The 15,832-nt window shown below is 41.3% G+C and overlaps 1 protein-coding gene across 3 annotated transcripts in view; it reads left to right on the top strand.

The window, feature by feature from the left end:
• The window catches only part of PTPN12 (protein tyrosine phosphatase non-receptor type 12), a 60,156-nt gene that overhangs the window by 17,226 nt on the left and 27,098 nt on the right, over positions 1–15,832 (top strand). For all 3 annotated transcript variants that reach the window (XM_053404602.1, XM_053404600.1, XM_053404601.1), the window contains 3 exons: positions 8,795–8,903; positions 12,275–12,351; positions 14,846–14,941. In XM_053404602.1, coding sequence (XP_053260577.1) covers positions 8,795–8,903; positions 12,275–12,351; positions 14,846–14,941 — 282 coding nt within the window. The remainder of the gene's footprint in view (positions 1–8,794; positions 8,904–12,274; positions 12,352–14,845; positions 14,942–15,832) is intronic.

Raw genomic sequence — 15,832 nt, 5'->3', positions numbered from 1 at the left:
TTGCCAGGTGGGTGGGATTGCCCTTTTGCCAAGCACCTGATGTCACCATGAAATCGGGCATAGTGTTTTCTTTTGCCTGTGTGGCTTGAAGTCAGAGCACATGGTTGAAGGCTCAGGTGATCAGGCATCAATGAACAGCTTGTCAGTGGTACTTGCAAACCCTGCTGCTTTTGCTCAGGTCGTTTGAAATCAAACCATGCGGGCAAAGGCCACCTGCAGTTTTAGAAACAAGGATATAAAAGCTAGGTACCAAATGGCAACTTAAATCTAGGTTACAGTTGCCACAACGGAATATTTGCCAGAGTGTTGTGCCAGATGACCCTCCGGATCCCTTCCAATGCTACAGTTCTGTGATTCTGTGATCTCAGCTACATTTCTTGACTTCACTTGTCCCAGTATGCAAAAAGGAGAAACACACAGTGGAAATGGACATAGTATTTACTATGAACTAAGGGAGAGGTTTTTAAACTTGGCCCCCAGAAAACTCCACCTAGACAAAATTGGACCCACAGCAGTAGCAAAACGTGCCTGGCACCTGGCTAATTTCTAACACTGGCCACAAGGAGAAGATATAAGATTTAGGGCAAATGGGTGTGAATTGAGGAAGATTGTGAACCAAATTGGGACTTCTGTCAGGCTAGATTATGCCTGTGAGCCAAAGGGTCGCCACTGCTGGACTTGCAGGGCAAGAAAGCAACTTTTAACTTACATTTACAGTGGTACCTCAGGTTAAGAACTTAATTCATTCTGGAGGTCCGTTCTTAACCTGAAACTGTTCTTAACCTGAGATACCACTTTAACTAATGGGGCCTCCTGCTGCCGCCGTGCTGCTGGAGCACAATTTCTGTTCTCATCCTGAAGCAAAATTCTTAACCCGAGGTACTGTTTCTGGGTTAGCGGAGTCTGTAACCTGAAGCGTATGTCACCTGAAGCGTCTGTAACTCGAGGTACCACTGTATATTTGTTCACAGGGATAGGGATTAGAAAAGGGAATGCTGCCTTGGTTCTTAATTTCTAAATTCAGTTAAAAGCTTTTTCTTGGGAATGCAAGTTTAACAAAATAAGGTTTGAAGCAGACGCATAATGGGTGTGACCTTACAAACTACTGGGGCAATATAGATTTCATTTATGAGAGGGCCAGTGGAAGTCATCTAGTAGCCTTGACTTTCAAAACTTTAAAATGGGAAAATCTTTGTACTATCATGGTGTTAAAATTTGTGATTTTAATCACCTGAATGTAGGGAGAACTAGAGAGAATTTAAAGCAAACTTTGAGATCATAATCAGCTTTAGCACCCGCGGGTGGCGCTGTGGGTTAAACCACAGAACCTAGGACTTGCCGATCAGAAGGTCAGTGGTTCGAATCCCCACGACGGGCTGAGCTCCCGTTGCTCGGTCCCTGCTCCTGCCAACCTAGCAGTTTAAAAGCACGTCAAAAGTGCAAGCAGATAAATAGGTACCACTCCGGCGGGATGGTAAACGGCGTTTCCGTGTGCTGCTCTGGTTCGCCAGAAGCAGCTAAGTCATGCTGGCCACATGACCCAGAAGCTGTACGCCGGCCCCCTCGGCCAATAAAGCGAGATGAGCGCTGCAACCCCAGAGTTGGCCATGACTGGACCTAATGGTCAGGGGTCCCTTTACCTTTACCTTAAACCTGCAGCAGTGTTCATACTAGAGAAAGGAATCTCAATAATAATAATAAATAAAACAAATGTTCATATAGCAATAATTGTTTGTGTTCAGATGCAACATATGGGGAAAGATTGCCAAAGAAGCATTATCTGGAATAAAAGGTACTCAGAGCAATAATTTGATAAGTAAGTAAGCATTGTGTGGCACTGTAGATTGTCTGTTGATCTGATTAGGTGCTGATGCAGTGAAAAATAAGACACCAGGAGCTGATGGATTACTTTCATGGCATGCTGCTCTCTTAGGGACACTGATGTCCTAAGTTGGCTATGCTTTGCAATATTATCTGCATGGAAGATCTATCATAATTTTTCCCAGCATAAGTGCTTCACTGCTCTTAGCTTCCAGACCATTCCCACAGTCAGTGTCTAAGCATAATGCCTCTGGACCTTGTACAAGCTTGTAGCATGATCCTTGCTCCCACCCTCCACCCCAAGCTGTCCCTGGTATCTCAGTGCCACTGACAGTTTTTCTGTTGCCCCACCCAGTTGGCATCTGTGCATAGAGAATAACGAGTGGAAGTCTAGGGATTATAGATTATTGAGAGCATATTGCATTCCTCTCTGTTTCAGATGCAACCATAGTTTAGCATCTTAAGGACAAGCCCGGTCTTTTCCAAGGATCACACACTCCTTCTCCAGCATGGCTACAAGGAGGAGGTTAGAAACTTTCATGATCTGAGAGTTCCTTATAAATTAGCCACAGCTTGCTATGTTGCAAATAGTAGTTAACCTTAAATTGTTAGTGGAGACAAGCCAACTTCAAGCTATCATTTGTTAAGATGGCTTGTTTTCATGAACCATAGTTAAGATTAAACATTGTTTAGGGTTTGGACAATGCAGCAAGCTGTAGTTAATCTGAAGCAGAAGCTACAGAGCTCATTATGGAGGAGGAAAGAGGCGTGGTTTAACAATGCATCTGAATGTAGCCAATGTATGTCACACTACGGGTACCAGAATTTCCTGTGCAACCACTCCTTCTGTTCCCAAAGAGGGCTTTTTCTAGAAGTTCATTGCTGAGACAGTTCTAACTGTGCCTCTGATTGTTTCCAGCACATTGTAAAGATCTGGCCAGTCTGGAAAAATATAGGGAAATAAGTTTGTACAAGCTTGTGGTGACCTTCAGACTTGATCTACAGATCAACTTTGATTTCCCTCCCTGATAGAATCATTGAGTTGAAAGTGACCCCAAAGGTCATAAAGTCCAAACACCTGTCAAAAAGGAAATTCACTGTTAGAGCATCCCTATTAGGTAGCCGTTCAACTTTGGCCTAAAAATTTCTAATGAGTTGGGACAGTGTTCAAAATTAGCTTGTCGCCAGTTATTTTGTAACTCAGGAGCACCACCTAGTGACCAAGTTGAGTTACCCAGTCACGTGGTTTGAGATTGATATCTCCTCTGCAGAAGAGCAGCTTTGTGACTGAAGCCTTCCCTTTTTCAGGAAGCCTTTTGATATGCTGAGTCAGAGGGAGCCTTTCCAATGTTGTACGATTTGCAGAAGCAAGCAAACAGAAGAAGTTCTTTCAGACAGTTGAACTTGCTTTTCTATTATGGGAGCGGGAAGCACAAAGCACCTTGTGGTTTGCAAACAAACACAAGCTGCAAATGGTTACATGTGTTTTTCTTGTGCTGGCTGATTATTTAAAAAGTTTCTAACATTCCCCCCTTTATTTGGATTCTGCTGCGTCATTTTTTCTCTCTAGGAATGCAGGTTGAGCATGGAGGTGGGGAGAGCATACTGGAAATTATGACAAAAAGGAGAATAGTTTTTAACTAAAAGAGACTGTGAGGTGCTCCAAAAGGATCTCCCCAGACTGGGTGAATGAGCATTAAAGTGATAAATCTGATTCAGTGTTAACAAGGGTAAAGTGATTGAGGGTGGGAAGATATCCTAACATATCAGTGAGGTTTGAGCTGGTGGTGACTGACAAAGAACAAAGATCTTAGGGTCTTAGTGGATAGCTCAATTAAAATGTTTACCCAGGTTGTGGCAGCAGTAAAAAGGGGGAATTACCGTATTTTTCGCTCTATAGGACACACTTTTCCCCCTCCAAAAATGAAGGGGAAATGTGTGTGCGTCCTATGGAGCGAATGCAGGCTTTCGCTGAAGCCTGGAGAGCGAGAGGGGTTGGTGTGCACCGACCCCTTTCCCTCTCCAGGCTTCAGGAAGCTATCCGCAAGCCTTCGGAGCGCGGCAGTAGTTCCCACTGTGCTCTCTGTATGATCTGTTTTGCTATGGCTGGTTACAACCCTCCAAATGCCACAAATTAGAAAAAGATCCAAATAAATTATCTATGCTAAGTTGTTCACAAATTTATAAAGATAAAGGTTTTGGCAAACTACCCTCTCTAACTGAGTAAAAGAGGTTTGGTTTTTACTTTTGCTAGAACAAAACTGCAGTCACATCTAGACTGCTTTCCCACTTTATTACCTTTGTGTTTTCAAATAATTTGTCTTTTGTGCACAGCATTTATTCCATCTTCAGCTAGATTCCCCATCTTGTCTTCCTTTGCTTTTTTAAAAAATGCACCTAGACATATTATTGTGGCGACCAATTGGCTCCTAGCTTTTATATCTCAGTTTCTAACCGCAGGTTTGAAGCCCAGTCTGTGCCCCTTAGACTCTGTCTATTTGTCCCCTCTTATAGGGGACTAAGGTCGACTCAACTCAAGAAATAATTTAAATCTTCCAACAGATTAACATCTGTTTTCCTTTTCAGAATTAAGTGGGAAATTGGCTGCAAATGTTTTTGGGAAGACGCATTCTATTTAAAACATGCTTGTTTGTGGTTGCAGCTAATAACATAAGCTTCTGCAGTCTGATCTTGTATTTTGTAAGGATGGATATCAATTGTAGATATGAAAATTTTTATTCTGTGCGCACTAGATTTACCCTCAGCAGCTGTTGCATAGTGCAAAACTGTTATGGAAAAATCCAAAAGTTGTGCCTCCTCTTACCCAACTTGACTGTGGGCTCATAATTTAAAGTTTTGATGCCATTTGAGTTAGGCAGTGTAGTAGAATTCCAGCAACTGATAACATTGTTGTCTGACAACTCTGAGACCAGGAAGTACATTGTTCTGTAAAAAATATCTTCCCTCTCATATGTGGCAATGGCTTCTCTCTCTCTCTCTCTCTCTCTCTCTCTCTCTCTCTCTCTCTCTCACACACACACACACACACACACAGCCACACACACCACCACCAACACTCTTCTATTACTGTCAATAAGCAGATAAGAGGCACTGAATCATTTATTTAAAAAACCAACTACATAACCACAAATAAATAGAAGCTACATGGATAATGTAGGGACGTGGGTGGCGCTGTGGGTTAAACCACAGAGCCTAGGACTTGCTGATCAGAAGGTCGGCGGTTCGAATCCCCGCCATGGGGTGAGCTCCCGTTGCTCTGTCCCAGCTCCAGCCAACCTAGCAATTCGAAAGCACGTCAAAGTGCAGGTAGATAAATAGGTACCACTCCGGTGGGAAGGTAAATGGCATTTCCGTGCGCTGCTCTGGTTCGCCAGAAGCGGCTTAGTCATGCTGGCCACATGACCCGGAAGCTGTACGCTGGCTCCCTCGGCAAATAAAGCGAGATGAGCGCCGCAACCCCAGAGTCGTCCGCAACTGGACCTAATGGTCAGGGGTCCCTTTACCTTTACATGGATAAAGTAAGTCTCAAATATGAAGAAAATGTGGCACCTTCATTTTAAAGCTGCTCATAATCTACTTGTTATCCATGGCCTAAAAGTAGACTGAATGTTTTGAATTGACAAAATGGAAATCAGCCACTCCAGGGGTGGGATTTGGGAAGCCCCCAGCCCTTGGACCAGGTACAGCCCATGAGCCTTCTTCTCTGCTTCCCTCCTTACCCCATCTTGCACAACAATCCGGCCTGAAAAATGCCTTTTTGTGTGTGTGGTGGGGAGAAAATGTATATATGGGTGTGTGTGTGTTATGTTTGAAAATAGGTGTGGGTAGATGTTGTATTCATACACACCCACACGTGTGAGAGAGGAAGTTTTTGTGTGTTGGGTGGTCCGCACTGACTTTTTGCATCAGTCTTACTTGCTGCCAGCATGCAGCCCCCAGAAGTTTAGCTGTGAGGGCATTCCTCAAACCTGTACTATGCCATAGGAAACAGTATATTTCCTTTTTCTCAAACAATTACCTTCATTGGGTTGAGTTCCACATCAGTCCTACACAGAGTAGACCCTTTAAAATTAATGGCCCTAAGTTGGCCACATCCATTAACTTCAGTGGGTCTACTCTGAGTAGGACTAGTGTTGAATGCCACCCATTCTGAAATAGTCTATTCCAGGGGTCAGCAAACTCTTTCAGCAGGGGGCCTGTCCACTGTCCCTCAGACCTTGTGGGGGGCCGGACTATATTTTGAAAAAAAAATTTGAATGAATTCTAATGCCCCACAAATAACCCAGAGATGCATTTTAAATAAAAGCACACATTCTACTCATGTAAAAACACCAGGCAGGCCCCACAAATATCCCAGAGATGCATTTTAAATAAAAGCACACATTCTACTCACTGATTCCCAGACCGTCCATGGGCTGGATTTAGAAGGCGATTGGGCTGCATCCGGCCCCCAGGTCTTAGTTTACCTACCCATGGTCTGCTCCTTCCACAAACATTATTTCTTTTCCCCTTCTTTATCTCTTTCATAACTTCTGTTTCTCTTCTTTATACCTTTTCTGTCTCCATTTTAAAATCTTTCTGATAGGGTAGTGAAAACACATAACCATAAGGTGTACTGTGACACCTTAAAATAATCAAAAAAAATTGTGTTTTCCGATTAAATGGATTTTACTTCATTAATGTATACATCTAATTATATGGTGCTTAAGGTGATTTAAGTCTGCAATCTTTTTTTTTTTAATACTTTTTATTAACAGGCCAAACAAATCACATTAAATCCAAATCACATTAGTTCCAAATTATACAGCCAAATTTTTAAAATTTTGTTGGGGGTACCCATACTTCGAGCTCCGAAAGGGATCCAAACATCACTCTTGCTGCTGCTTTAATTACACGGTTCTGTCCAGATAGTCTCTTTGTTATTTTCCTCATCTTCTTGTTGTTATTATATATTCCTTTTTTTGTGATCTCTGATAATCTTCACAAGCGGGTTGAAAACAAACATATCCTGTGTGGGTTTTACACTCTCCAAGAGCCATATCACATAAAGGACAGACTCCATTTCCACACCTCCGTAAAGAACATTCCCACAGTCTGTCCGTTGATTTCCACAGGCTTGCCAATCTGTATCTCAGGGGGCCCTGCCAGGCCAAATTCACATTCCGGTAACCATACATTCACATTCCAATGACCATGGTCCTCCTCCCCCTCGTCCTCCTGTGGGCAGGCCTGTCTTAACGAATCTCCATTTGTAACTGCGTCACAAAGCTTTCTTTCTATTCCCGATGTTTCCACCAGTCCTCTCTTTGATCAGTAATTCATTTCCACACAGTTCTTAATCTCCTGCTTGTGATTAGTAATTTGCAACGATTCTTTCTCTCTGGGGGGAGGGTTATAGGGTACTCACATAAGACAAAAAAAGAAAACCCTAACCCTCCCCCCCTTTCTGTTTCGCTCCGACATACCGATCTTTTAATGATGAGTCTTCACTTGATTTATTGTCCAGCCTGTCGCTCTGCTCACAGAGATCCCATTAATCAGCAGTCTTTACTCCTGATCTTTACTTGAAGTATGTGCATTTGCTTCTTTCCAATTATATATTTCGAGCTGATGCAAACCAGTGCGCGATTAGAGACAGCGTCCGGGAGAACTGTCCCCACCCGAGGGCTTTTGAGCCTAGTGCCCTCACCCCCTTCTTTCGAATCCGGGGGTGAATTATGGACACAGCAGGCCAGGCAGTGCCCCCCATTCCCTTGGGGGGCAGGGGAGGCTGCATACTCCCATATCAGCCTCTTAATTACCTCGTGTGGGTCGGAGAGATGTTATTGTCGGCCATCTTCCAATGCGCCCCCTGGTGGCCCCCTTAAGTCTGCAATCTAAGTCTCTCTTAAGCCAGGTTGTGTGGGGTTTGAGTTGAGCAAAGGCGCTTCTCCACTCGTTCTTGCTTCCACCAACCTCTGCCCATTGTGCAGGCAGGTGGGATGCCCCCACCCTTGGAGCCTGGTGGAATGTCCTGAAATGCCCTCCTGAGGGTGAGAGTGACAAGCCAGTCGGGGATCTGCTGGATCCTGAGCCTTTCTCACAGCTGGTGCTGGCCAGCATCCTGTAGCCCGGTGGAGTACAGGATCAGGTTGAAGGTGCTGGTTTTAACCTTTAAAGCCCTATACGGCCTAGGACCCTCGTACCTACAGGACCGCCTCTCCTGGTATGCCCCACAGAGAAACTTACGGTCTTCAAATAAAAACATCTTGAAGGTCCCAGGCCACAGAGAAGTTAGGCTGGCCTCAACTAGAGCCAGGGCTTTTTCGGCTGTGGCTCCGACCTGGTGGAACACTCTGTCACAAGAGACTAGGGCCCTGCGGGACTTGACATCTTTCCGCAGGGCCTGCAAGAGAGAGCTGTTCCACCAGGCCTTTGGCCAAGGCACAGCCTGACTCCCTCCCTCGGCAATCTTTGCAGAGCTCTGGCCCAATGGTGGCCAGTGGCTTGAATTTAATTAATTTAATTAATTTTATAATGAATGATTTTAGAGTGTTTTATTGTTGTTAGCCGCCCTGAGCCCGGCTTCGGCTGGGGAGGGCGGGATATAAATAAAATTTATTATTATTATTATTAGCTGAAACGATTTGTACTGTAACACCCTATGCTGTCAAGTAAAGAAAAAAGGACATCCCCCCCAACTTCTAAATATGAAATGAAGTTTCTTTGTTACAGTAATGTGTGACCAAGGTAGGAAATGAAAGCTTTCTGCTATATGTTCCACATCGTTCGTGATATTTCCTTGATGTATGCAGTTCCATTGTTTGGCGTGGTCTTCAGAGAAGGATAGCTGTGCAGAGTAATAGTGGTAGAGACGACTAGTTAAACTTACTCCTATTCAGAGACTACTTTTCTGGGAAAGTAAAAAGGAGCAGCTGAAAAAGTAACTTAAACCAGAACATTTTAATTACAGAGACTGAGGAGGCTATCAACGAAGTATAGAACAGAAAAGATCTACCCAACAGTCACTGGAGAAAAAGAAGAAAATGTGAAAAAGAACAGATACAAGGACATACTGCCATGTAAGCCTGACTTTTCCCTTCGAGAGACATGTTAATAACATTTATTAAGATATCTTGCCTGTTAACATTTAAGTTCTCTTGAATAGGTAAATTAGATAGTAATTATTTGCCGAAAGGGGTATTTTTTAAGATGCTTCATCTGCCTAAGTGAATGTTTCTTTGTATGTGTGTCAGCCTCCCAGTATCTATTTAAAAACCATTTCCTTTTTTTTTTTTTAATGAATATTTATTAGATTTTCCAATTTTATATAAACACATAAAAAAAAAAGAAAAAGAAAAATATTAAAAACAATTCAGTTTCAGTAACATTTTTTCAATCACATGTTTCTTTGACTTCCTCATACCTCCCCTTCTTGTTCTCTAATTCAATTTGTTTATTCAGCAAATCCTATTCTCTTAGCATTCCTTTTAGAATATCACCTTATTTTCCACTCACCTTTTTTCTTTTTTAAATTTCATAACAAAAGCAATTATAATCCCCATTATCTTTATCATAACAGCTAGAGACCATCAAAGTTCAATCCAACATCTTTTCAAAATTCATTAATTTTATAATATTTCTGTAGATATTCCTTAAATTTCTTCCAATCTTCTTCTGCTGACTTTTCTCCCTGGTCGCGGATTCTGCCGGTCATTTCTGCCAGTCCCATATAGTCAATCAGCTTCATCTGCCATTCTTCCAGAGTGGGTAAATCTTGAGTCTTCCAGTACTTTGCAATAAGTATTCTTGCTGCCGTTGTAGCATACATAAAAAACGTTCTGTCCTTCTTTGGCACCAAATGGCCGACTATGCCCAAGAGAAAAGCCTCTGGTTTTTTCAGGAAAGTGTACTTAAATATCTTTTTCATTTCATTATAAATCATTTCCCAGAAGGCCTTAATCTTTGGGCAAGTCCACCAAAGGTGAAAGAATGAACCTTCAACCTCCTGACACTTCCAGCATTTATTTTCGGGCAAGTGATATATTTTTGCAAGCTTGACTGGGGTCATGTACCACCTGTATATCATTTTCATAATATTTTCTCTTAAGGCATTACATGCCGTGAATTTCATTTCAACCATTTCCAAGGCTAAAAATCTGTTAATAACTTTAACCTTCCAACTAATGCAGAAAAAGCTTTTCTGACTCACAAAATATACCCATTTATTTCAGAATGCTATTTTTCTTGAAAGACTCCCTTAGTCTGAATCTTATCGGAAAACAGGCAGAACCTGGAATAAAGACAGACTGATTTTGTCAAAATACATACATGAAGCTCGGAGAACATCCTGTTGTTCGAAACCCTCATAAAACATTGAGAATTTGGAGACTGCTAGCCATGTTAGTCTGACACTACAAAATGATGAATTCATATACTGAAAATACGGTCGGCCAATATGTTTTTAGTTGATTTGTTGTTGTTACAGAAAAGGTTGGCCATTATTAAAATATTGGACAATCTTTTCCTTATCAAATTTTGGCCATAGACCTTGAAAATTTTTGGCTGAGGAAGTCTGAACTTTTGGATCCTCTTTAGTTCTGTGTGGACTTCTGTTTCCCAAGTTTAGCTTGCCCAGAAGTGAAAACGTAACAGAAATCTGAGCAGCACTAAAGCTAGCTGGTGACAGAAAAATGCCCAAAATACAATTACTGGATAAACAATGTCTATAGTGTGGTGTAACCTGTATTTCCAAATGTAGCATTTATTACCAGATCTTCTAAACCAGGCTTCCTCAACCTCAGTCCTCCAGATGTTTTTGGCCTACAACTCCCATGATCCCTAGCTAACAGGACCCGTAGTCAGGGATGATGGGAATTGTAGTCTCAAAACATCTGGAGGGCCAAGTTTGAGGAAGCCTGTTCTAAACTATCTGGTCTGGTTTGCACTAAACCATGGCTCTGCATGAACGAGGAAGTGTGCTGGTGGACAGTTAGAAAATATTAGCTGCTTTAATTGGCTTCTGCTGCTGCTGTTCTGCTAGAGGTTAAGCCATAATTTGACTTAGCGGTGTCTTTCCCAAACTCACTACAAGTAGTAAGCTCAGAACAAACCTTGCTTGCAGATCGTGGTTTGTTTAGAGACAAACCATGAGCCCAGGTCTTCATGGCAATGTGGCAGCAGGGGAAGAGGAGTGAAGCAGTTGTGATTTTCTAACTGTGCACCATAGCATGCCTGTTCATTCCTGCTCAGCCATGCTTTGGCTTAGTATTATGCGTAAATGAGGCCTCTGTGTCAGTAGGGCTACATTTTTTTTTTGTGTTTGGCAAAGAGAGGTTTATTAGCAAATGCTTTTATCAAGGTCTTGGTTGTCATCAGGGCATAACTGGAATATCTATCACTTTGACAACGAGTCTTTAAGGAAGTGTTGTCTTCTGCAAACAGCTTATATCTATACAAGTAAAACAGGAACAGTAGGACAAGACTGCAATTCAAATAACCTGCAACACCTGGAAACAAGTATTACCAAAGACTTAAAAGACAACCCCAAGTCTTCAAAATATAGAACAACCTTGCAAATGAAATTGGATTTTCTCTCTCTCTAAGAATTAGTATTTAGATGACTGTCAGTCTATTCTGTGAAGTTGATAATGTGATTTTGGATTGCCTTCAACTTTAACACTGAGCAGCAAGCAAGCAATTATAAAGTGTTGCTGGAAAAACTAAATGTGCTATCCTTTCTATAGAGGAACACACGAGCACTTAATACATTATTGTAATTGTGCATCTTAAAATATTTTTATAAGTATAAAAATTAATGTTTACTATCTGGAGTTATCTGTGTAGATCCTTTGCTGTAGGTGCCTTTTTTAGCCAGTCTCAAAGACATTGTGCTTGTGTGTTAAATTTAAGTTGTTCAAGAGCCCCTGGCTGGGGAATATATTTTGAGTTAATGTCTATACTGTTCCACATTTTCATTTGTGTGAACTTATTTTGCTTCTAATGTTAACATCTGTTTTGGAACATTTTCACTTATTCAGAGAATAAGGTGGCCTGGAAACTGCTTAAATTTAATCCCTAGATACCTAGAAGTGAAAGAAAGATGCTTTGAAACAGCCCAGTACTGTCAAAATAGTTGCTATCTCATCATAGAACTTGGAACTATCAGCCAACCCAGAATTTTATATCCAGTGGTTCATGAGTAACTTCATTAATAAAGGAAATGCTCTCTAAGGAAAATATATAGAATTATGTCCTGCAGAGTTCTGCAGTGAAATAAATAGAAATGTGAAGAGCAAGCAGTCCTGAAAATGAGTGAGGAATTCTCTTAGGGTAGATTAAAGTAGTGCCTAGATACAGTGGAAAAATTCTTGGGTAAGAACTTGTTATCATTCTTGCTGGAGAATATCTGTTAACATGGAAAATAATTCTTCCTAAAATTGTTATGTTTTAGTTGATCACAGCAGAGTTAAACTGACTTTAAAAACTCCCCCTCAAGATTCAGACTACATCAATGCAAATTTTATTAAGGTATGTATTGACATAGATTTATTACATAATAAAACTTCTAAAATCTTAACATGTGTTTCTTTACAGAAAACCAAACTGATGCCAAAGTATTGTATGTGATTATGTTGTGGCTCTGTGTAATTTGATTGCAAAAAGAAAAAGTAGGGGAAAAAATAAAAAGTGGAAGAAAGAATGAAAAAAGGAGGAAGGCTGACCTCCTAAACTAGTACACAATTAAGCAGTGATTATCACAGGGATAATTCACAGCACTGACAAAGATAACATCTCTTATTACAATAATATAAAATAACAATGGTTTGATCGATAGAATGTATCATAGCTGGGATAGCTCATTTGGTAGAGCATGAGACTCTTGGCCCAGCTCTTGGCTCACTTCAGCTGTGGTTCGTCCCTGGGGCTTCATTGTTTGTCAGACCATGGTCTCATTGGCATATTTTATGAACTTCCAGAGCTACGTAAATGTCTGCTACACCCAGAGGTTTTTTTCCAGCCGGAACTCAATTCTGGCCCCTCTCAGTTGGGCACCGGTGCCATTGTAAGAGAACAAGGGAGGTGTTTGTGGTGAGTTCTGGTACCTCTTTTTCTAGAAAAATAGCACTGGCTACACCTCATTCTATGTTACTGAATAGTTTCTAGAGGAGGTTGTTGAACCAGGTACCCACTGAGACGTTAAGAGGTCTTATAAGATGGACTTGTGCTTTGCCACATACATAAGATAGGCTTGTGTTAGTAAAAGCAGTGGAGGAATCCTGTGCAGTGGCTGACGGTACAAGAATCACAATTCAAAGTTTCTGGGTTCCACCTATCCGCATGACCCTGGTGCAGTGGCTTAGGTCAAAATACGCTCTTCAGTTTGAACAAACATTGTGCATCCATTTACACAAGATCATTCATTCTTTCTCTGAATTCCATAGCTGTGCATCGTTTAAATCCCGTTTGCATGAATCTGGACACTTCCCCATTGTGGAGCAAGTCCCCAAGGCTGGGATGCATGGAGTTCTGTCTTGCAAAGTGCTTGTGGTTTGCAAGAATGGCCACTTTAAATCATGAAGCCCCTTGTACAAAGCAAGCCTTGATGGGTGGAGTGCATATAGTTCCTCTTTCTGGTTTGCTTTGCGATGTGGAATTCCATAATCCTATATTCAGATGTGGAGTTACATAATCTCTTTGTATACTAGGATGAGGCTCCAAATACAATGCTGTGCAAAGTCTTCCTGCCTGCACAGCAGTTCACAGAAAAGTGCTAATCAGTTAACTCTTTGGCTCACACTAGTTTGGGTTTAATCCATTGTTTCTCTCAGTTATGCATTCTATGTGACGTTTATTACACTACACTTGATCTTAGCCAAAAGGCCGAGAAGCGATGTGACGTTTATTAAGGGTTTTGCAGTCCTGTAACTCATTGGGTTTTAAAAATATAGTGCGGTGGTCCTTGTTATTTGTGAATGTCTTCATAGAATCATAGAATTGTACAGTTGGAAGAGACCATGAGGGTCATCTAGTCCAGCCCCCAACAATGCAGGAATCTTTTGCCCAACATGGGGCTTGAACTCACAACCCTGAAATTAAGGGTCTCATGCTCTACCGACTGAGCTATCTTGAAAAGTACTGAATGGTGCTACACTCGACACTTCTGTGCACTTTCTGCAACTAGGGATTCCAAATAAATACGTTTAAATAAAACAAATTTTTGATTGTTTCCAATTTAAAGTTTAATGTAATGTAAAATAGCACAAGGGTGCAATTATTGAGGTATGTAATTACCTGATGCTAATTTCTGTTCTTGGTCTTACAAATGCATGAAACTCATGCATTATTTTTTGACTTAAAAAGATTACCTGGAGGTGTGAATAAAATGCAGTACAGTACTGCATTTTTAACATCCCTGCACTCCCACTCCCATAAGGAGAATTCGGTATCTCCTTGCTGCATCACTATGAAATGACTTGTAATTTGGAGTATTTAATGCCCATGGATGTGGCATTTTTTGCCCCTTCTCCCTATCAACCACCTGAACTGATGTTTAACTTTGAGCAAAATACTCAAAGGGGAGAAAAATAGCAGAGCATTTGAAAAAATAATAATGGAATGTTTGGCCCAGTTACAGTAGGTATGTTGAGCGAGCAGATAAGGGGAAACTTCACAAATATTTTGTAACCAAGATTCGTTGGAGGTTATGTATTATTATTGGTTATTCAGTTACTTGGGCATTAGCAGCGAACTTTTGTATTGGAATTTGCTGTTTACTTATCTAATGTAGAGTAAAATTGGTATATATCCTGTAGGGTTTATCTTGGGTGCTATCAGTTTTTAAATTTCCATTCCTGTTTTTGAAGAGATTAGCATGTTGACATTTTGAATAGATCAGTTTTGAAAATGCAAAACCTTTTCAACACACCCATAGTCGAAGCATCCTTGGGAGAGTTTGTGTCTAAGAACTGTTTCAAGCATGCCTTTAACTGTTTTTGCATTCCGTTATATGTTGAAATTTTAGGGAGTTCATGGGCCAAAAGCATATGTTGCCACCCAAGGACCACTAGCTAACACAGTAATAGACTTCTGGAGGATGATATGGGAGTACAATGTTGCAGTAAGTATGCTAACCCAATATTTATTTCATTCTGTGATGTGAGCAAACTTCTGCCCCTACTTCTCGTTCTGAGCAGTTTGGAACCAGAGTTTGTTTTATGTTTCATCCTCTAATCTAAGCTTAGGGATAGAAAGTGGAGTACATTTTCCTCTGACGTGCTGTGTTCCAAGTTGTGATATGAGATCAGTGACATCCCCCCTACTTTGAGAAGAGGGGTCTTCGTGACAATAAGAGTTTGATTGGTGATGTGCTGAATGGGTACAGCCAAAGTCTGTTGTGCCAGCATGCATTTGCCTAACTTGGGGACGGGGAATGTATGACCCTCCAGATATTGTTGGGTTCCAACTCTCATCAGCCCTCCAGCCAGCATGGATGGCCAGTAGTAAGAGGTTCTGGGAGTTGTAATCTAAGCACATCTGGAGGGCCACACACTCCACACCCCTGAGCTACAGTGTCTGGGCAGAAGAGGAGGAACATGAACTGTCAGATCATGTGGCTGTTAAATTCACAATGGGAGAAGGGATTAAGAAACAAGGACTGACTTCACTAAATGGTGGAGCACCTGTGCTTCACTTCAGCAGGTCTCTTGTATTGATATCCATATAAACAACTCAACAAAAAGCCCCATCCTCAAAGAGGAGATTGTGCTGTCAGCAAGTTGTCACATTTGAAATCACGTGATTTTCACAATACATCTTTTGTTAACTTGCCATTGTTTCCTTTGGATAGAAGCCTATTTAGGCAGGTTTTAATTTAAAAACATTTAAAAAGATTTTTTATTGTTTTATCACTTATTTGTTTGCTGCCCTAAGCTCCTTTTAGAAGAAGGATTGGGCATGAGTTTGGGGACAGCTTCATCTAAATAGTTGTGAGTCCCTGTCGTGCAACAGG

Source organism: Podarcis raffonei, chromosome 10 (genome assembly GCF_027172205.1).
Source record: "Podarcis raffonei isolate rPodRaf1 chromosome 10, rPodRaf1.pri, whole genome shotgun sequence".
Taxonomy (NCBI): Eukaryota; Metazoa; Chordata; class Lepidosauria; order Squamata; family Lacertidae; genus Podarcis; species Podarcis raffonei.
Note: the sequence above shows the minus strand (reverse complement) of the source record. Positions and strands in the feature narration are given on the sequence as shown.